Here is a 21,012-nt window from a genome sequence, read left to right as displayed (position 1 = left end):
GTTTAATTGGCTTCCAGTTCCGCAGACTGTGCAAGCATGGTACCAACCTCTGCTTAGCTTCTGGTGAGGGCCTCAGGAAGCTTACAGTCATGGCGGAAGGTAAAAGAGGAAGCCAGCATATTATATGGTGAGAGAGAGAGCAAGGGGCTGGGAAGGTGCCACACTCTATAAATAATCAGAGCTCACTCATCAACAAGGGGATGGTGCTAAGCCATCATGAGGGATCCACCCCTATGATCCAATACCTCCCAGCAGGCCCCATTTCCAACACTGGAGGTTACATTTCAGCATGACATTGGAGGAAACCAACATCTAAACCATATCAACATCCAATGTCATTTTCTCCTGAGTTTTCAATGCCCCTAGATGTCAACGTCAGTTTATGTTTATACAACATAACTCACCTTTTGTAAAATGTACTTTCATAATCACCCTCTAATTTAATCTACACTACACTCCTACTAAGTTACTTAGGTGGATTTTCATCCTAGTTTGAAAGACGAGGCTCAGAAAGGTAATAGGTCCAACGCCACCCAGGTAGTAAGCAGCACAGCCAGAAAAAGGTATCACCCAGGTTAAGATTCTATTACTGACTTTTTTTCATGAGATTGATTTGACTCTTTAAGAGAGGTATGTCAGGCCGGGCGTGGTGGCTCACACCTGTAATACCAGCACTTTGGGAGGCCGATCACGGGCGGATCATGAGGTCAGGAGATCGAGACCATCCTGGCCAACATGGTGAAACCCCGTCTGTACTAAAAATACAAAAAATTAGTCGGGCATGGTGGCAGGCGCCTGGAGTCCCAGCTACTCAGGAGGCTGAGGCAGGAGGATGGCATGAACCAGGGAGACAGAGCTTGCAGTGAGCTGAGATTGCGCCACTGCAAGATCCAGCCTGGGCAACAGAGCGAGACTCCATCTCAAAAAAAAAAAAAAAAAGAGTATGTCAGCCATAAGGAGTTTCTCCAGATACCTCAGGTAGAATGAATGAACATACGTAAGATTACATATATATATATATATATATATATATATATATATATAGGGATAAACATATTCTCTCTTACATCTAAACATCTGGATATAGATGTGTATAGGCATACCTACTGTAGTGTAGCAGAAAGCAACCTGGAGTGGAAGCCCAAAGCTTTGAATCCTAGACTGGGTTCTGTGTAACCTTGGATAATTGATGTCCATGCATTGGACCTTGATTTTTCAAACTGCAAAATGAGGGAACTGAACTAAATCATCTCGAAGGTTCTTTCTTGCAATCAGACTCCTTATCTCTCAGCAAGATGATGTGTACTGAGTGTCTTCCACCCCAACAGGGACCTCCTCTCTAGCTGCCCTTAACAGTAGCTGGCCAGCAAACCATCTCCAAAAATGGAGTACTCATTCCCTTCAGAGGCAACCCTTTCCACAGTTGGAAAGTCTGAGTAACAGAAGGCCTTGCCTTCTACTACGTTGAAATCTTTCCGAATTCCCATTAAGTGTCCAGCAGCCACATCCCACTGTTCCCTCCCAGACAGGCTATCACAGTCCCTGAAAAAGACCAAAATATACCCACCCCCACCATTTTTTTGAGACAAGGGCTTGCTCTGTCACTCAGGCTGGAGTCCAGTGTCACAATCACGTTACACTGCAGTCTCAAGCTCCTAGGCTCAAGCAATCCTCCCACCGCAACCTCCCATGTAGCTGGGACCACAGGCATGCAACACCATGCCCAGCTAATTTTTTAATTTCTTGTAGAGATGGGGTTTTGCCACATTGCCTAGGCTGGTCTCAAACTCCTGGGCTCAAGCTGTCTGCCCACCAGCTACCATGCCTGTCTTACCTCTCTTTTAAGCAAGTAATGTATAAACCTGTGCCATTTTTTAATGCAGTTGGGGTTGACTGGCCCTCCCATACTCAAAAAGATTCCTGCCAGCATTCAGATTTTGTGGCTTCTAGTACCACAGAAAATTCAGGGCACTTTGACAAATTCAGTTCAATTTCACTGACACTTGCCAAGCCTGTTTGTAATTAGGTTTCCTACTTATTCATCACTGTCTTACTTGGCTACCAACAAGGAGTCTTAGGGGTCAAAGCAAGATTCAGACATAGAACTCTATTTTGTCCAGACATATAAATCTGATGATCAATAAACCGATTAGTCTAAAAGGCATCCGTAATGTGAGGATCAATGCCTTTGAAGGTGGTAGGGCTTCTACAACTGAAAAAGATTTATGACAGCAAGAAAGGATTGCAGAAAGGGTTGAAAAGGTTTTATCTTGTTAATGTACATACTCTTTTATTATCCCAGTTGATGGATTCTAAAATTATGGTTAGGAACCTAAGAGAAAGAATAGGACATCATAAACAAAGCCTCTTTTATAAGGCAGAGCTGGGACTTCTAGTGATTGAATTCCTTTTTTCTTTCATGATATTGCCTTTAGTGAAATGGGGACAACAAAGGCCAGTATATTAAATCCCCAAGATTGGACTACAGAGACTTTAACTCAGCAAGAGCTCTACCTAGGGCATGGTGAGCCCTGAACTTTGGGCCCAGCTCTGTACTGATATGCTGTACAATTTGGGGAAAATCTGTCCTTCTGGGCTCCAGATTCTTTCTCGGAAAGGGAGAAGGTTGAATATAAACCTCTAATGTCCTTCAGGCACAACATTCCAAAGTCTTAATTCTGTGACCTTTAGACTTAGAATTCCTTTCAGGATAGCCAGGCCTCCAGTGAGTGAATTGAGTCTAAGTTCATTTGGGCAAAATCTGTGAGCCTTTTTTGCAGCAAGCCCAACAGCTTCTTTTACTTAGATGCACAAAGTAATAAATCCTGATTTTTGTGTTACCCAAGCTCAGGCTAGAGCTCCAGGGGAATTTTTAGTGTTCCTCAACAGTATTGACAGGACCACCAGTAAATTATGGAAAGTCCTCTGCAATGATTTCCTCATGAAAGTCTTCTGAAATACTCAGTGACTTAGAATGTCAGCACTAGAAATGTTCTCTGATACTGTGTAATCCAAATGAGGATATTCCCTGAGAGAGGAATTGACCAGACTTACTGACAGAACCTAGGATGAGGGCCCCCAAGCAGTTTCTGCAGCCTCATGAAGATCCTCCTGACAAACAGTAACCTTGAGAACCACTGTGGTTAGAGGAAGTAGCTCTGAGTCTTAGATCCCCACAAGCAGCTCTCTCTTTCAGCAACTACTCATTATCTCACCTGTGAAATGTTTACGTTGGTCTTAATGATCTCTGAGTCTTCTAGCTCTGCATTTCTGCTTCTCCCATCTCAGACTGTCTGGACAAACAAGCAAGGCCTTCTGCAGCATCATCTCTTTGACTGCCAAGGGTGTTTTGGCTACTGATTTGTATTCTGAGTATGTGTGTGTCTCATTTCATAACATAAAGAAAGGGAAACATTCTCAGACAAGGTTATTCTTAGATGTGGGAACCAAATTCTGCTGCAGTCTCTTGGAGCTTTTTGATTTTCCTCAGAGGGATGGTCTCACCACTTTGTAATATGGCTGTCCTTGTGGCATAGAGTGGGTAATCCAGCTTCCCCAGGGAAGAGAAAAATTCCAGAGCACATTCTCCAGGAGCATAAAGGAAAGTCATCAGCATCGTTGGCCTGTTAACTTTAAAGAATCATAAAATCATAGCATTTTAAGCCATAACATTTTAGAATCTTAGAATCCTGGAGTCTGTGTTTCAAGCTGGGACAGACCATAGTAGTCATAGTTTAGCTTTAGTCTCTCAGACCAGGCTCTGCCTGCATACCCTTAGGACAGAAGCTTACTGTCTTTCTATAAAGTGAGAAAGAAAATAATAATAACTGATCTTTATAAAGTGCTTCTAATATGTCAGGTACTGTTCTAAGTGCTTTTTACTTAACAATTAATGCATTTATCACAGGAACCCTATGAAGTAGGTACCATTACTGTTCCCATATCATACACAAGGAGACTGATGTATCCTACAGCTATTAAGTTGCAGAGCTGGGGGTTTGGACCCAGGCAGTCAGTCTGTCTCCAGACTGCTCATAACCACGGCTCTGTGCTACAGAGCTTTCAGAAACAGGCGTCTTCTGATTCAGGGGGGTCCTACTCTCCTGCATAGAAAATGGATGCTTTCAGCTCTGCTAGGATTCTCTACACCTTGATATATTCCTTTAAATCAGGGGTCAGCAAACATTCCTGTAAAGGCTTTTCAAAGGCCATATGCTCTCTATCAGTAACTACCATTGTAGCAGGAAAGTAGCCTTAGTCAATATGTAAATGAGTGGATGTGGGTGTGTTACAGTAAAACTTTGTTTACCAAAACTAGCTTCAATTACAAAAAACATGGCTGAAATTTAATTGTTGTAAATGTTTATAGTATGAATAAAAGATTCTGTGGTAAAATTAATTTGGAAAACACAGTCTTGTACATATTCCCATCTTAGAGATTCACAGTTCACCCCCCCACCTTCTTTAAGAGACAGGGTCCTGCAGTCACCCAGGCTGAAGTACAGTGGTGTGATCATGGTTCACAACAGCCTTAGACTCCTGGGCTCAAGCCATCCTCATGCCTCAGCCTCCCAAGTAGCTGGGCACTGCACCAGCCACCATGCCTGGCTACGTTTTTTTCTTTTTTTTTTAGAGATGTAGTCTGTCTATGTTACCCAGGCTGGCGTTGAACTCCTGGTCTCAAGTGCTTCTCCCGCCTTGGCCTCCCAAAGTGATGGGATTATAGGTGACAGCCATCACATCCAGCCCACCCTATTGTTTTAAAAACTTCTCAGGGTCGTGGAATAAAAACAAAATCATAATTGTTTAATCTCTGTTTTACATTGTGACTTCACAAACATATGGGACTACAGAACTCTTTTCTTTCCTTTTCTTTGGCAAAAACAACTATTAAGATCCCTTGGAATCTATAGTCTGTTGTCCGCATTTGGGAAATGTCTATCTCTGGTTTATCTATAAACCCCTTTGTTTATAGATAAGTAAATTGTGTCTCCTTACACATCAGATGGTTCCTTCTAGACATCTGCAAAGCTGGACTCCCTGTCTCCCTCATAGAATCTGCTTCTCCTCCTATGACCACATTTCATGATTAGCTCCATAATCTAGCAACTTTGAGGAATCTGCTCTAGACTTCTCACTCAGCTCATAGTCCCACTTCCAGTTAGTTTCTACTTCTCTTTAACATGCTTCCCTCTCTTTAATATGTCCTTTCCACTCTGTCGTCATTGCTACTTACTTCCCAAGCATATTTGACCACAAAACTATGGAAAAAAAAACTATGGATCTGCAGGTGAAAAAATAAATGTCATGAATCCAGGGAATAGTCTGACTTTTGTGGCAGCTGTGCAGCAGCTCTCCTATCCTCCTGGGTCATCAGGGGCAGGGAGGTGCCAAGCCAAAGAGGTGTGATGTGGACTGAGAGAGATTTGTGACCATGTGGTAGTTTGCTTTTACTTGGGGTTAAGGTAGAAGAGACCCAGGATCTTTAGAACCATGGAATTTTTGTTTAGGAAGAAATCTTCATTCTTAGCCACCTGATTTTACAAAATAAGAAACTAAGGCCCAAAGACTTGACAGTTGTCACCAAAAATTAGGGAGAAAGCCAGGACTGAAGACTAGATATCTTCTCTTCCAATAAAGCACTCCCTCCACTCTGCCCCAAGCCCTTATTGTATAATAGAAACAGCACCTTGGAGCTGAAAGGGTCCTTGGTGAGCATCTTATAGGTGAAAGAGCTGAAGCCCAGAGAGCTTCAGTGAGGTCTGCTAGACCTACCCAAGATGGAACCACAGGAAAGAAGTCACCTCAGCACCTCCCCAGCAGGGCTTCAAAGCTGGGCTGGCACTGCCCCCTCAACTTAGAAGAGTTTAGAGTTTTTAGGAGAAGTTATTAAAAACACTTGCCTTTTCTGAGCCCAGGATCCCTTGTGTAAAATGCAAGGATTAGGGTCACTTGACGATCACTTGGGTTCCATAGAATGATTCCATTTTGTGATTCTAAGACAGTCTTGTTCCTGAATGACTCATGTTTCTTTTTATTTTTTATTTATTTTTATTTATTTTTTGAGACGGAGGACTCATGTTTCAAGTTTTTTTCTGTGAACAAAGGGTCTGTCACTCTTTTCCGGAGGATTCAAAGGCAGCACAGTTTATTTACCTGGGCAATTGTGAGCTTCTTGGGGCCTGACTTCTCAGTCCCATTCTTAGCCCCAGCTTTTGTCCGTCCTGCTGAGGGACAGACATGGCCCACGTTCCAGGTTGATGTGAATCTTTGCGATCCCTGACTTCAGGTCTTTTCAGGCAGAGGTGGCCTTCCCCTAGAGCCCAGGGGAGAAGGAGAAGCCAACTTTGCAGAGCAGTTTTTCAGCATCCTAGAAGATGACAATCTCTGAATGGTGTTTTGTATGGTCAGCATCCCAGAAGATGAGGGTCTCCGAATGGTGTTTTGTATGGGGTTTTCACCCTCAAACTTGGTGGGGAGGCAGGGGAACATGATGGAGGGAAGTCCAAGAAGAGAGAGAGATAAGGAGAAAAAGAAATAGAGCAAAAGAGAGAAAGAAACAGTAGCAAAAGGATACCCTGGATGCTGTGTGAGAAGACAGAAAAGCAAGTAGATAGAGAGTAGCAATAAAGAGCAAGTGAGTTGAGGGCTTCCATCTCTGGGCACCTGCCCGTTTCACAAGGCAGCTCCAAATCCCAGGCTGTCAGAGCTAAAAGGGACCATCTGATTCTAGCCTCTTATTTTATAGATGAGAGCCCTGAGACCCAGAGAAAGAAAAGATGCCCAGAATCATCCATGCAGCCCTGTGCACCAGGACTGAGGGAGCTGCCTCTGGGGCCAGGGCTTTCTGGGTGGAGCCCTGTTCTCTGTTCTCATCTATCTTTCCTGCCTGGATTCAGCCCATCTTTGACTGGGGAGTTGTGACTGGGACCTGCTGCCTTCTAGCAATGCTTTTCTGCCAACTAACTGGAAGTCTCTCTTATTGCCTTGGTACAGGATATACTGCGGGGACACCATACAAGGTCCCACCGACCCAGAGTAATACTGCTCCACCCCCCTACTCCCCATCACCCAACCCCTATCAGACGGCCATGTATCCAATCAGAAGTGCCTACCCCCAGCAGAATCTGTATGCCCAGGTAGGTACACGTCAAAGCCACTTCTTCTGCAGGTAGAGGAGCCTCCAGCCTGGGCGCAGTGTGGTGGGGTAGGGTGAGGAAGTGAGGGAAGGAGAGGATGTTTAGTGGCTCAGCTAGCTGTCCTTGTTGCATCACGGAAGCGATATCCCTGCAGTCTGCTTACTCCCTCACTCCACCTCAGCCCCTAGAGGGGTGAGGCATGAAGTCATTTAGATTAACAGAGCCCAGAATGTCAGAGGACAAAGGCCCTCAGAGATTTTCTAGCTCAACTCCTTTGTTAAACAAGTGGGGAAACTGAGACCCAAAGAGGGGAATGACTTGTCCAGGGTTACACCATGAGCTATTGGTTGGTCAAGATGAGACCCCAATGTCTTAGTCTTTTCTCTCTAACCCCCACATCTACCCTTCCTCAGTCTGTGAGCTGAGTGGGGAGGATGAAAGTACACAGGCTCTGCCACCAGAGCTCTGTGACCTTAGGCAAGTTACTCTCTCTTTCTGTGCCTGATGGGCCTTTCTGGGCTCCTTCAGCTAGAGGATGTATGCATTTCAGGATTGGTATGAGACAGGGGACCATATGGGGCTCTGGCACACCCATGACACATTCTTCTGGAGTGACAACTCTATAGGAAGTATAAGTGGTAAGGAGAATACTTTTTTAGTTTAAAAAACAGCTATATTTTAGAGTAGAAGACAAAACTTAAAAAAATAAGAGGCTTGAGATCAATTTATCTCATTTAATAGAAACATTTGAAGATTTCTGAATTAAGATGATATCAGGGGCTCCTGTTTACTTCCCCTGGAAGTCAGTGGGCCAGTGGATTGTGGTAGCAGGAAGCAGCCATGTGATTCAGGCATTGGGAGTCACCTCGGACCACTGTCTTCATCCTTGCCTTTTTACCTAAAGGGAAACAGCTAATAAGAGACATCCTGGGAAATGCTATCCATGTATGCCCTTTTTTTTTTTTTTTTTTTTTTTTTTGAGATGGAGTCTTGCTCTGTTACCCAGGCTGGAGTGCAGTGGTGTGATCTCAGCTCACTGCAGCTTCCGCCTCCCGGGTTCAAGCCATTCTCCTGCCTCAGCCTCCCAGGTAGCTGGGACCACAGGCATGCGCCACCATGCCTGGCTCATTTTTTTGTATTTTTAGTAGAGATGGGGTTTCGCCGTGCTGATCAGGCTGGTCTCGAACTCCTGACCTCAAGTGATCTGCCTGCCTTGGCCTCCAAAGTACTGGGATTACAGACATGAGCCACCGTGCCCGGCCGCCATTTTTTTTTTCAACATGTACTTTTTTTACAACGTGCACTTGTACCAGTATGATACTACTACTAACTATCCTTCCGTGTATGTGTTCTGGAGTTTACCAACGCTGTTCACATGCTTGGTAACTGATTGACTGTTATTCCTAACTTTAAATTTTAGGTAGTTTATAAAAGTTCATTGCAGTAAGTTAAAACATTTTAAAATGCTAAAACCAAGGTTAAGGGGGTAGAGCTCTTATCCCGTTAGATCATCAGAGCAGCCTTAGGAGCAAGGCAGGACAGAATTAGGGCCTTATTTTTCAGACCAGAAGCTGAGCCCAGCACTGCACTGACCACAGTCACAAAGTAAGACAAGCAGAACCCCAGCTGGGGTCCGGACCTTGTGTCCTTCAGCCAGTGCTGCTCTCTCCATATCCCACCTACCTCTCCAAATGCCTGTGTGACCTCAGCCTCTTTCCCCCAGGGAGCCTACTACACACAGCCGGTGTATGCTGCCCAGCCTCATGTCATCCACCACACCACGGTCGTCCAGCCCAACAGCATCCCCTCTGCTATCTACCCGGCACCTGTTGCCGCCCCCAGGACCAACGGCGTGGCCATGGGCATGGTGGCAGGCACCACCATGGCAATGTCAGCAGGTGAGGGCACTTCTGCATCAGTGTCCATCCCTTTCCTCTATGAACTCAAAACGGAGCGGAGAACACAGTCATAGAATCGACTGCAGCGTAGCACAAGAGATCCTGCGCCAGGGGGCTTGGGAACCCAGAGGAAGGAGCCTCTAAATCTGTCTGTGGGGATGAGGAAGATTTCACCAAAAAGGGCATATTGAGCTAGGCCTTAAAGGGTGAACACAGGCTAACTAGAGAAGTGAAAGAGGGAAGGGCGGTGCAGAAGGAACATGAATATGGCATGTTCACAGAATGGAGGAATGGAGCCATGGCCCTTAGGAAATAGGGGCTTGGAGTTGGAAGGTGGCTGGATCACTGGCAAGGATAAGATGGTGGAAAGTCTTGAACACCTTGTGGTACCTCTGTTGTGCACAAAGGGGGTCAAGCAGGGCAGGGATGCAGTTAGGTTTAAACATTCTCTCCTGCAGAGTGGAGACAGGATTAGAAGGGGTGATTTGGAAGCAAGTAGCTCAGTAAGGAGGTTGTCAGTGTACTTTAGGGGAGAGAGATGATGCTAGCACTCCAATAACAGCAGGGGCACCAAAAAAGAGGACACAGGGGGCAATGCTCTTTATTAGGCAGGAGCTTAAGAACCTGTGCAATAATTATAATAATTATGAGGGATGAGACAAGCAGAAGTCCCCAAGGACCCTTTTTTTTTTTTTTTTGGAGACAGGGTCTTCCTTTGTCACCCAGGCTGGAGTGCAGTGGCACGATCTTGGCCTACTGCAGTCTTGATCTGCTTGGGCTCAAGTGATCTTCCCACCTCAGCCTCCCAAGTAGCTGGGACCACAGGCATGCGCCACCACACCCGGCTAATTTTTGTGTTTCTTTGTGGAGGCAGGGTTTCACCATGTTGCACAGGCTGGTCTTGAACTCTTGGGCTCAAGGGATCCACCCACCTCAGACTCCCAAAGTACTGGAGTAACAGATATAAGCCATTATGCCTAGCCTAGAGACCCAACTTTTAAAGAACCAGGTAGGATACCATCTGAGTTAAGAAAGTATAAGGGGTAGAGTGAGCATTTGGATTTTATTCTGCCCCTAACGTAAGGGTATGGTTAAGGCCTCTTACTCCCCAGATCAAGTTGGCAAACTGTTGGCAAACTGACTCAGTGTCAGCCTTGTTCAGGTCCTGGGAACCCAATATCAATAGATCAGATCAGAACACTGTCCTTAAGGAACACCTAGGTTAGTGTGGGAAATACAACCACACACATCACAATTACTACTCAGTATGATTGTGCAGTAAGAGAAGCATACAAGGAAAAGTAAAAGGAAGGCTGGGCATGGTGGCTTACACCTATAATCCCAGCATTTTGGGAGGCCGAGGTGGGCGGATCACTTGAGGTCAGGAGTTTGAGACCAGCCTGGCTAACATAGCGAAACCCCATCTCTACTAAAAATTAAAAAATTAGCTGGGTGTGGTGACGGGCACCTGTAATCCCAGCTGCTCAGGAGGCTAAGGCAGGAGAATCGCTTGAATTCAAAAGGCAGAGGCTGCAGTGAGCTGGGATCGCACCATTGCACTCCAGCCTGGACAACAGAGCGAGACTCCATCTCAAAGAAAAAGGGAAAAGGAGGACTTAGAATAGTGATTGATTCTGTCCTCAAGCATCAGAAAAGATTCTCCTAAGGAGGTGAAGTCTGGCAAGGTGGAGAAGGGCGGACAGCAGTTCATCAGGAAGGTGAGGGAGATATGGGGGATTTGGGCAGAGGGAGCAGCCGTGTGAAAGACTGTAGCTTCATCCTCTTCGTTCCTGTGTCTGGTCCAGCCTCGTCAGGTTACTCTTTTCTCTCTGGATGCTCAGGTACCCTGCTGACTACACCCCAGCACACGGCGATTGGGGCACACCCTGTCTCCATGCCAACATATAGGGCCCAAGGAACCCCTGCGTACAGCTACGTGCCCCCACACTGGTAAAGCCTGCAGCCCATCCAAGTGAGTGTGGCCAGGGTGAGAAGTGGGAGGGGGGGATACATACAGGAACTGCCTCAAAGTCCCTGGTTTGGGTCTGGCGCACAGGTGTCAGCTGGGGCAGGTAACAGCTGTCAAGTTATCAGTTGCTTTCCTGCTCCAAGGTCCATAATATCACTCTTAATAATAGCTATCACTTCTGTTGACTGCTTGTTGAAATCTAAATAAGAACAGAAATAATAGTAGCTATCCCTTTGTTTATGTTATCTCATAATCCTTATAGTTGCTCTGAAATAAGGATCATTAGCTCCATTTTACAGATAAATATGTAGTTCAGTATCACTTAGCCAGTAAAAATTAAGCTAGGGCTTAAACTTCAGTTCTCTAGTACTGAATTCTGTGCCATTTACCTTATGGTCTTCAGATTTCTTTTAACTTTGGGCCCCATTCTTCAAATGAACTCTTACCTAGATCATATGTTAGAGCTTTGATTGGAGCTGTTTGGAGGCTTTGGGCTGACCCAGGCCACTGGCTTCCTTGGTCCCCTCAGCAGCTCCTGAGGCAGTGACAGTGAACCATAGTGCTCCAGGGATGTCACTTTGAAATCCTCTGGCCCACCACATCATCTGGCCTCCCCTATCTCCTCCAGGGTTCTTGGCACCAGAGTACAACAGCTTCCACAGGCAGGAAGCGGGCAGCTTCACTAGGAAGTCACAGAGGCTCCATTGAGGGCTCCCAAGTTGAGGGGAAGGGGTCCAGAGGTTTCCTTGAGGAAGCCTGGAATATCACTGACACTGTTTGGGGCCTCTGGAATATCACTGACACTGTTTCTTTCCCCTTTCCCTCCACAGATCTGGAGTCACACATTGTATGCAACTACTCAAGTCTTACACCGGTGCTGGAGCAGTTCCCTAGCAGCACCACCTCTATTTGCAAGAAGAGACAACGGAAGTGCAAGGGTCACTTTATGCATCTTTAATGGTTTTGATTTTTATTTTTGGTTTTTGTAAAAGCTGCTTTTTCTAATCTCCTGCCTCTCCCCGACTGTACCCCTCTTAGCCGCTGCCCTTCCAGCTCTACCCACTTCCTCCTACCTGACCAGGCCATGTCCTCTCTGCTCTTCCCTAAGTGTCCTGTCCCTGGGGATCCCAGTCTAGAGGCAAGCAGAGAGTAGGGTTTATTGCAATGGTTCATCTGAAGGCTGGATTCCATTTGAAGAGCATAAACAGATGTGGTCCAGGGTAGGAACTCAGAGCTGTTGAGCAGGCTGCATCTCTAGGGGAGTGTTCTGGTTGTTTTTCTTAAGCAAGATTAGTTCAGGACATTCCCATGTCCTGGACACAAATGAAATGTCTCCTGAGAACCATTGCAACAGACCAAGAACAAAACCACCTGAGTATGTAGGAATGTTATTAGCAGCTTAATACCCCAGGCCAAGAACCTGGGGGAAAAAGTCTTTAGAATTTGGGGGAGGGTGGGGGGAGGGAGGGCATTGTGGGGAAGGAGAGGGGAGAGGGGAGAAGGGAGCAGTGTTTGCCCCATGGCTTTGGTTTGAAAGGTCTCTGGTCAAAGCATCTGGCCCTGGACCTTCTGATTTGCACAGTGATGTTAACTGACCTGGCACTTCCTCAAAAGGTGATTTTGACCTTAGACCTGCCAAGCGGCTGCAGGGTGGTGGGATCCCGGCATCCCGAGGCCTTGGGAGGCCAGATGCCCTGTGTCATCCAGACTTCAGCCTCTGAGCTGTCATGGACCCACTCTGATGAGGAGCTTCCTCCTGACTGGAGTGGGAACCTAGGGCATTTCTCTCCCTTTCCTTTTGCCCTTCCCAGTGCCAGGACTCACCTGTCTGACTGTAGAGCTTGCAGGCAGGCCAAGCTCTTGGTTACCTGTGCCATTCATGGCCCAAGTGAAGGAACCATATTCCAGGTGGGTGCTGGCAGTTCTGAAGGTCAGGATAGTGAAGGAAAAGCAATAGCAATAAACATTTCATAGACTCATGGAACTGAAGGGACCTTAGCAATCATCTCATCCATTCCCCTATTTGGCAGATGAGGAAACTGAGGCCCAGAGAAGAGGAAAGGACTGCCCTAGACCTTACAGTAAATTAGCATTAAATGCAGCCTTCCTACCTAGTGGGCACCTTGCCTACAAAAATGTACCTAGGGACAGATTGGCTTGGTTTTGTAAAAATTAAGTCGGCAGCGCCCATACCTGGTGAGTCTGGAACGGTCTCTGGGCTCCTGTTTCTGCCCTTTTCCTCCACGGACTCCAAAGGCGGGGGTTGAAGACTGGGCAGAAGCTACATGGGGGCAGATGGCAGGAACAGAAATGGCAAATGAAGAAATAGCATTTGGAAATTCTGTGAAGACATCTGGAACTTTCATCCTGTACCTGACTCCACCTCCAGGAGAAGGAGCAGGTGGGCTGGCTGAAAAGGAGAGGCCATACTTTTAGGACAGTAGCCCCTCATCCCAAGAGGAGAGGAAGAGGAGGAAGAGAGTGGGAGTCATCAGGAGAGGAGGACAAGGATGAGGCCCAGGAGACAGGCTCATCTGGGAGAAGAGGGACCCCTGGGACCAGGAGGTCCCTGCTAGTCTCAGCCAGGAGCCTGGATTGCCCAGGAGCAGCCTCTGGCACCCAGCGCTTGGCTGGGCCAGCAGCTCCTCTGGGGGTGGGGCACGAACATTTCACTGTACAAAATGGGATCATTGACAACATTTGGGACTTTAAAAAACTGCTTTCATTTTAAATTCACGCAAACTTGGACATACCCTTACCCCTACCCCCCGTGTCTCCCCAAGGGAGGGAAAAATCAGGAAACCCTTGGGTTGGAAGGAGCTCAGAAGCTGTCTAGCCATTCCCAGGAGGGTAAAGCCCATCAGCATCCTTGGTCTAGAGCCAGGAGTTTGGGGGCCCACCTTCCTGGGCTTCCAAGGAACTTTAGGACCAGTAAGAAAAAATTCAGCTTTTCTAAATTGTCTGTTCCGGGGTGCTGATGAGGTTTCACTTTAAAACAACAGAAAGTTTTCCAGTGTTAATTCACTTTTTGCAAATACCTCCTCCCACCCGCTTTGGTTTTGTAAAGGTGGGTAAAGGTTGTTCTGGATTATGTCATACGTGTTTGAAAAATGCCAAAATAATAATAATGATAATGATGATAATAATAATAGAAACCTTTGGATTTGTCAGGTGCATCACAGAGTTCAAAGCACTTCACAGCCTTTCATGTACTCGCCCTGAGAGGGATGGGATCACAGTTATTACAGTCAATTGACAAATGAGGAAACAGGTTATGGAAGGGAACAGGCCCACAGTGAACAGCATGCTGGTCTGCCAGGCTTCCCAGAACCCTGCTGCCTCCATGTGGGCTGGGGTGGAACCACAGAGAGGAGAAAGGAAGAAGAGGAGACCTAGGAATGACCTTGTAACTTTTGTTCTTTCTACACCAGTAAGTAAAACTAACAGCTGGACCTCAGAGTTCACAGAACAGTTGAACATAAATTATCTGGTTTAACCCGATGAAACAGAGGTTATTTCTCCTATTTGATCCATAAGGAAATCAAGGCTTGGAAAAGTCAAGTGACTTGCTAATAAGTGACAGAGCCACTTGAATCCCAGGCTGTCTGCTGTCTCGTTCCCCTCCATCTGATCCCTACACAGGCTCACGTACTAAAGCATTTGTGCTCTGTGCCCTATCTTAGCCCCTACTATGTAATTCAAGAGCAAAGGGAGGCCCCAAGGTGAAAATAGGGCACTGAAAGGCTGTGGTCTGGAGGAGCCTAGGTCCAGCACCCCTTTTTCAGTATGAGCCCCAGTTCAGCCGGCCTCAGCCTCTTGCTATGATGGAGATCCACAAGCCTGGCCAAGCTTGGGGAGTCACTGCAAAAGGACTGAGCCCAGGAGAGCGGGGGCAGTCATGTGCCTCTGGTAGGAAGGGCACAGTTACTGGTAAGGACACAGAGATCTAGTGGGAAGTACCATAGGTATCCTCCAAAGATTCTAGACGGCGCGGTGGTCAAGCGAGATAAAAAGTCAGAGCTGGAAGGGCCCTCTCATTGAAGGCAGGCAAGCAAGAGAGGACAAGGGATGTGGCCGCCGACAATGAGCACAGCACTGGCCCCAGAATGCAAACCCCTCCCTCCTCCTCACGCCACTGCCTCTCCCCAGGTGTAACACCCGTGGCCAGGATCGGGGTCCAGATGGTTCCAGTCACCAGCCAACCCTTTTGAATTCCTCTACTTCTTCTACCTGACCCCCTCTCCTCACTGGCCTGGGGCCGAGGAAGTTTGAGTCTGGGAGCTGGATTGCCTGCAAATAGTGAAAGCCTGAAACATAATGGTTTGCCGTGTTTTGAAAAAAAATGCATATTTAATTTCTTCCTCATGAGATAGGAGTTGCTGTTCTTTCTTACCTGGCAATGACTCTAAAAATGTATATCCCCTTTCCTGAATATCTAGCAGGGACACACACACCGTCCAGAGCTTTTTTGGTATGCAAAGTACTTTGACATTGGTTGCGAAAGTCCTCCATTTTACAGGCAAAAAACCTAAGGCTCAGGAGGCTTGACACTTGCTAAAAGGTCACACAGCTTGTAAGTGATTCTTCAAATCCTCTGCTCTTTCTGCTGCCACCTGCTGGGCCTCTTGGCAAGCATGAAGGGAGGGGCTCGCTGTACTTTATAGAGAGCTGGGAAGCCCAGTCCTCTGAGCTGAGCGTATTTCTATGAACTGCTTTGGGCCAGGACCTGTAATGAGCCCTGGGGAGGGACCCAGAGGCACATCTAGCTGGCAGCACAAGGAGGATGAGAATTTGCAACTAAAGGCCTCACTTGGACAAAACACTTTGGGGTCACAATGCCCAGGACTGAAGACATGTTCAAGGACAGCACGAGGCATCTTTCTACTGGGAGACCCATGTCCTTGGTAAGCATGCACACCTGGCTTCCTATCCCCTGAGAGCCTGCCCACTGTCCAGATCCAGTGAGTTGGTACTTCAAGAGGATCTGGTGTAGCCTTGGCCAAAAGCATACAGACTGAAGTCTCTGGGCTTGCTTTTCCCATGGGTGAGGACCAGAACCAGACTCTGAGCATCCTTACCCCTGGCCACCCAGATTGTTCCAAATTTGAGGTACCCCGTTCCCAGAGATCTGGGGGTCCTTCTTTGGAGGGCTTACTTTGTTCTGATGGCCTTCAGAAAGGAATCACATGAAGTATAAAAGGACAGGCCCCTTGGTCACCAAGTTTTGGCTCCTCATACAGATAGGACTCATCCAGGATTCCAGTGAGGCACTGGCTAAGCTTCCATATCAAATTCCTCAGCTTTGTTCTGTGCCCAGAGTGAACTTTGTCTTCTATATCACCATCTGTATCAGAATCCCTCCTCAATTGCAGTTAAGTGAAAATACGTGGAAGTCTGCTTTTCTATCCTGTATTCTCCCACATCACTACTGGCTGTGCAGCCTCTGCTGCTTGCCAAGTTTGGGAATCCAGAGAGGGGCAGTAGCAGAGTGGGCCAGTGGACCCATCCGCAGAGCTGAAGAAACACACCACACTAACTGATGGGATTCCACACCAGAGCCTCTGAGCGCAGGCAGGCATGCCCGGTGGGCTGCAGGGTTTGTCCTTTACTTATCCATCTGCCCCTCTCCTAGAAAACTTGTTTCTGAAATTAGGCATTCTATGGTTCCAGGGCCCAGCCTTCAAAATTCCTGGCAGGCCAGCTTCAACATTCCATGGCCAGCCCTGCCTAAGCCAGACTTGGGTCCCGGTCCCTCAGTTTCTCCAGTGGATATATGCTGTGGTGCATGCTGTTAAGTCCAACCCAAAGGCCAACCGAGGCACACAGGAATTGGGACTGGCTGCCACAAAGCTAGAAAGGGACAAGACAGCACTTTCTTCCCTGTGGCCACATGGATAGTCCCTGGATATTCTTGCTGTGGTAGTGAGGTCCTCTACCCCATTCCAGCCACTGATAGTGGGAGGATTTTCCTTCCTGAGGAGAACAGATGTAACAGCTTTGCAGATAAGTACCAGCCCACAGGAATCAAATGGGTGAAACCCACTTTGGGCCTGACCCCAGCAAGACCAGCATCTCCAGGCCCCAGCCTTTCTCCTCAGGCCTAAGAGTCAGGGAAAGAGGGGAGACTGTCCCAGAGACCACCTCCTGGGGTCAGCCAGATAGTCTGGATCTATGGCGTGACTCAAGCTCCTCCTTACCCAGGGGGAGGTAAGGCCAGGCCTCTGGCAACCTGGAGTTGTCTGTAATAATCTTGAAAGGCCCAAGGGCCTGTCCCCATCCTGATTTCAAGGCATCTCCTTCCCTGTTTCATACCACATGACAGAGAAACCTGTTCTCATGGCATGTAACATCCCTGTGAAGACAGCGTTGTATATGATTTTGTATTTTTTAATTCATTTTAATCTACAGGTTGGAATCTAATTTTTAAATTTTATTGGAACTCACATTTTAAAAAGAAATAAAAACATTTAAAATAATAACAATAATAATAATAATAATAAACCTTTGACCGGTGTCTTCCAAGTAGTTTGATCAAAGAATTTATAGGTGTTTTCAAAACACAGTCCAGAGTGTAAAGATTGGAAAGCCCCATGGCCTCGCTTGTGTGTATGAAGTGTAAATCTGGTTTTGTTTTGTTGTTTTGGATTCTTTTGGGTTTTTGTTTTGTTTTGAAGATCAGACAGTGATCACTCTGAAAGATTGAAGCCAAGAATTTGTAACTATGATATTTACTGTAAGCTGTAGAACACTCAATAACTATTAAAAAAAAAAAAAAAAGTTTCCCCAAAAAAAAGTCTTAGGTGACTAGACTGAGTGGTTCTTGGGGAGGGAGGCACAGAGGACTGTCCCGGGCCAGTGAGTCCCTTGGGCTTCTCCCCAAGTTGATGCTAAACTTGTTCTCAGCAGTCAAGAAAAACCTGTGGTGCATCTCACAGCTGATCTGACAAGGGTCTGTCCTAAGGGTCTCACAGCTGCTGGGGAGCTATAAGGGACAACTTCAGCACCTACCCTAAGTGTGTGATGTGGGAGCACAGTGAGGCCATTCAGAGTTGAAATCCATAGAGCCATCTGCTCAATGAAGCTGACATCTATCGAGTGCCTAGTGTGTGGCTGGCGCCTGCTGCTCATGTTTGTTAAGGCATTCGGTCCTCACAGCACAGATGAGGTGAGCCCTGTTGTTAGCACCATCTTAGATGGGGAAGCTGAGGAGGGTAAGTACCTTGGCCGAGGGTACAGAGCTGGTGAGGCGCAGAGTTAGAACTCACATTTGGCATTTGGTCTGACTCCATAGCCCACGCACCAAGCCCCATGTTCTGCCTATCTCAGAGTAAGCAAGGCCCAAGTTGGTGGTGGTGGTTGTTTTTGAGACAGTCTCACTCTCACCCAGCTGGACTGCAGTGGCGCAATCTCGGCTCACTGCAACCTCCACCTCCTGGGCTCAAGTGATCCTCCCACCTCACCCTCCTGAGTAGCTGGGACTACAGGTGCCCACCATCACTCCCAGCTAATTTTTGTATTTGTGTGTGTGTGTGTGTGGAGGCGGGGTTTCACCATGTTGCCCAAGCTAGTCTTGAACTCTTGGGCTCAAGCGATCTGCCTGCTTCAGCCTCCCAAAGTCCTGGGATTACAGGTATGAGCCACTGAACCCAGCGCCCTGAGCTTTCTTAAAAGATGGATTTGTCAGATGGGAAACCAAGGGGGACTTGGTGGTTTGTGGTTACAGAAAAAGGACAGCTGAGAGACTCTGGTGCCTTCATCCAAAGCAGTCCCATCAAGTGCTATCAGTTTTGCCTCCTAAACATCTGAATCTCTTATCTCCCCTCTGGGTGAAGCCACTGCCCTAGCCCAGGCGCAGGCTTCTCTTCCTGGTTATCTGTCCACCATTCCTTCCCAGGGCCGGGCGCCTACAGTTCATGCTTCATAGCTGTATCTCCAAGAACTCAGCCTCCTTACCTGGAGAGGAAACAGGCCAAAAGAGGCCAAGTAGCTTGGCTCACACTGCAGCTGAAATGAAAACTTAGACCTCCTTACTCTCTAATGCCTCTCACCAAATCTCACCCTGTGCCTCCACCCAGCCTCCCTTCCTGTCCTTGATCCAATATGAAACCCACCCACAGTGTCCGAGGCGGCACCTCTGGCCACAGGCATTGTTGGGGCTGAGTCACCATAGTCAAGTTTATCCGGTGCAGGAAGGGATTTTCTCCCAGAGGCTCAGCTCCAGGTCACAGTGGAGGAGCTGAGGGCCAGGAGGGGAGGTGGAGACTTGGGTCCCAGCTCCTACCATTCTGGCCCATAGGGAAGAGGGGTGGAGCACAGAGGTCAAGCTCAGAACTCTTCCCCTCAGTGGTCAGCCCAGAACCCCACCCTGTCCTCCAGCTCCCACCTCCGCGTGGGCCTCTTGAACTCAAGAGCTGACAAAGCTTCAGGGATTTAGATGGAGCAAGCCAGAAACGCTTCCAGGTGAGGGTATGGGCCCTAAAGACCAAGGACATCAGACACACTCCTACTTGAGCCCTCAGCTCTTCATCCCACTCTTGCAGGCTAGCCTCAATACCCCAAGGGACAGGTGAAGAAATAGGCCAGGGCCATACCTTTCATCAAGCAGAAAATTGGAGGCGGGGAGTCTGGAGGAGAGCACAGTGCTTACTGTGAGGGGGCGCTCAGCCCTGGCCTGGAAGCCTGCACCCAGCCCCCGTGCACCCTGGCTTGCATGTGTGTGTGCGCCTCTACCCAGGCGAGACGGGCAGGCTGCGGAGAGGGCATCTCGACCCCACAGCCCAGCCTTCCCCTGGGGAAGGAGGCCGAAGGCCAGCCAAGATGGAGAAGGCAGACCCTGAGATGCAGCTGAACAGCTGGCAAATAGGGACTCCAAGCACACTCTGGTAGCCGCAGGAAATACTTCCTTGGGTACACTGGTGATGCCTGCTAGTCCCCTACAGTGGACACCCTGTCCTACACTTTGGCATCCTTTTCTGCTCCAGAACATCCCTCCTGATGTCCACCCTCTGTTTCCTTTCCCTCTTCTGGTACGAGTGAAACATCTGGATCTTCAGAGGTGTCCCTCCCCTTCCTCCCCACCTGAGAAGCCCCCGAGAGAAACACCTGTGCCCTAGGTACCCAAGGAGAGGTCAAATCCCAAAGCACGTCTACCCAGGGCAGGAGGAGGACCCCAAATTGGTTTCTGCCTAGGAGAAAGGCCCCTGCCCTCCGTGAAGCCAGGCCTCCCACAGCCCCAGCATGGCCGCCCTATAGCTGCCCTGTGCCAGCTGCAGGCAGACCAGGGACTCCCACAGGCTGGTCCTCTCCACACCTCCCCAGGTTCCATCAAGTGTCATTCATGGCCGGGCGCGGTGGCTCAAGCCTGTAATCCCAGCACTTTGGGAGGCCGAGACAGGCGGATCATGAGGTCAGGAGATCGAGACCATCCTGGCTAACACGGTGAAACCCCGTCTCTACTAAAAAATACAAAAAACTAGCCAGGCGAGGTGGCGGGCGCCTGTAGTCCCAGCTACTCGGGAGGCTGAGGCAGGAGAATGGCGTGAACCTGGGAGGCGGAGCTTGCAGTGAGCTGAGATCTGGCCACTGCACTCCTGCCTGGGTGACAGAGCGAGACTCCGTCTCCAAAAAAAAAAAAAAAAAAAGTCATTCTTGTTCTTCAGCCTCTCCATGAGGCCGTTAGTTTAAATATCCCTCTCTTCCATCTTTAAACAACATAACACCAGTAAAACCTCAAATTAACTGAAAATTGTCTCTCCTCAGAACCTGAGGCCCCACCCAGCTATGGCCTGTGCCAGGCTTCAGCAGGGAACCATCTCCCTCAACCCACCTGGCCCTGGTCTCCCCCCTCCCTTGAGATGAATCCCACCAAGTTCCTGTGCCGCTCACCAGGGCACAGAGCGGTCCTCCTCACCCCCCAGCAGCAACTGGCCTTGCAGGCTACCCTGCGCCCACCGCCTCCTCACCCGCTCCCCTGGCTGCCAGGACACTGCCAGGGACATTGCCCTCC

The 21,012-nt window shown here is 48.1% G+C and overlaps 3 protein-coding genes across 6 annotated transcripts in view; 1 reads left to right on the top strand and 2 right to left on the bottom strand.

Annotated features, from left to right (window-relative positions):
* Nucleotides 1-17,528, top strand: part of FAM168A (family with sequence similarity 168 member A) — a 206,280-nt gene extending 188,752 nt beyond the window's left edge. For all 4 annotated transcript variants that reach the window (XM_050756425.1, XM_050756424.1, XM_050756427.1 and 1 more), the window contains 4 exons: nucleotides 6,997-7,139; nucleotides 8,863-9,037; nucleotides 10,879-11,009; nucleotides 11,837-17,528. In XM_050756425.1, the coding sequence (XP_050612382.1) occupies nucleotides 6,997-7,139; nucleotides 8,863-9,037; nucleotides 10,879-10,991 (431 nt within the window). In that variant the 3' untranslated portion in view covers nucleotides 10,992-11,009; nucleotides 11,837-17,528. The remainder of the gene's footprint in view (nucleotides 1-6,996; nucleotides 7,140-8,862; nucleotides 9,038-10,878; nucleotides 11,010-11,836) is intronic.
* PLEKHB1 (pleckstrin homology domain containing B1) overlaps nucleotides 1-21,012 on the bottom strand; it is a 367,567-nt gene that overhangs the window by 255,429 nt on the left and 91,126 nt on the right. The window lies entirely within an intron of this gene.
* The window catches only part of MRPL48 (mitochondrial ribosomal protein L48), a 525,613-nt gene that overhangs the window by 480,949 nt on the left and 23,652 nt on the right, over nucleotides 1-21,012 (bottom strand). The window lies entirely within an intron of this gene.

Source organism: Macaca thibetana, chromosome 14 (assembly GCF_024542745.1).
Source record: "Macaca thibetana thibetana isolate TM-01 chromosome 14, ASM2454274v1, whole genome shotgun sequence".
Lineage (NCBI taxonomy): Eukaryota > Metazoa > Chordata > Mammalia > Primates > Cercopithecidae > Macaca > Macaca thibetana.
The sequence above is the reverse complement of the archived record's forward strand: the minus strand, read 5'-3'. Positions and strand labels throughout refer to the sequence as shown.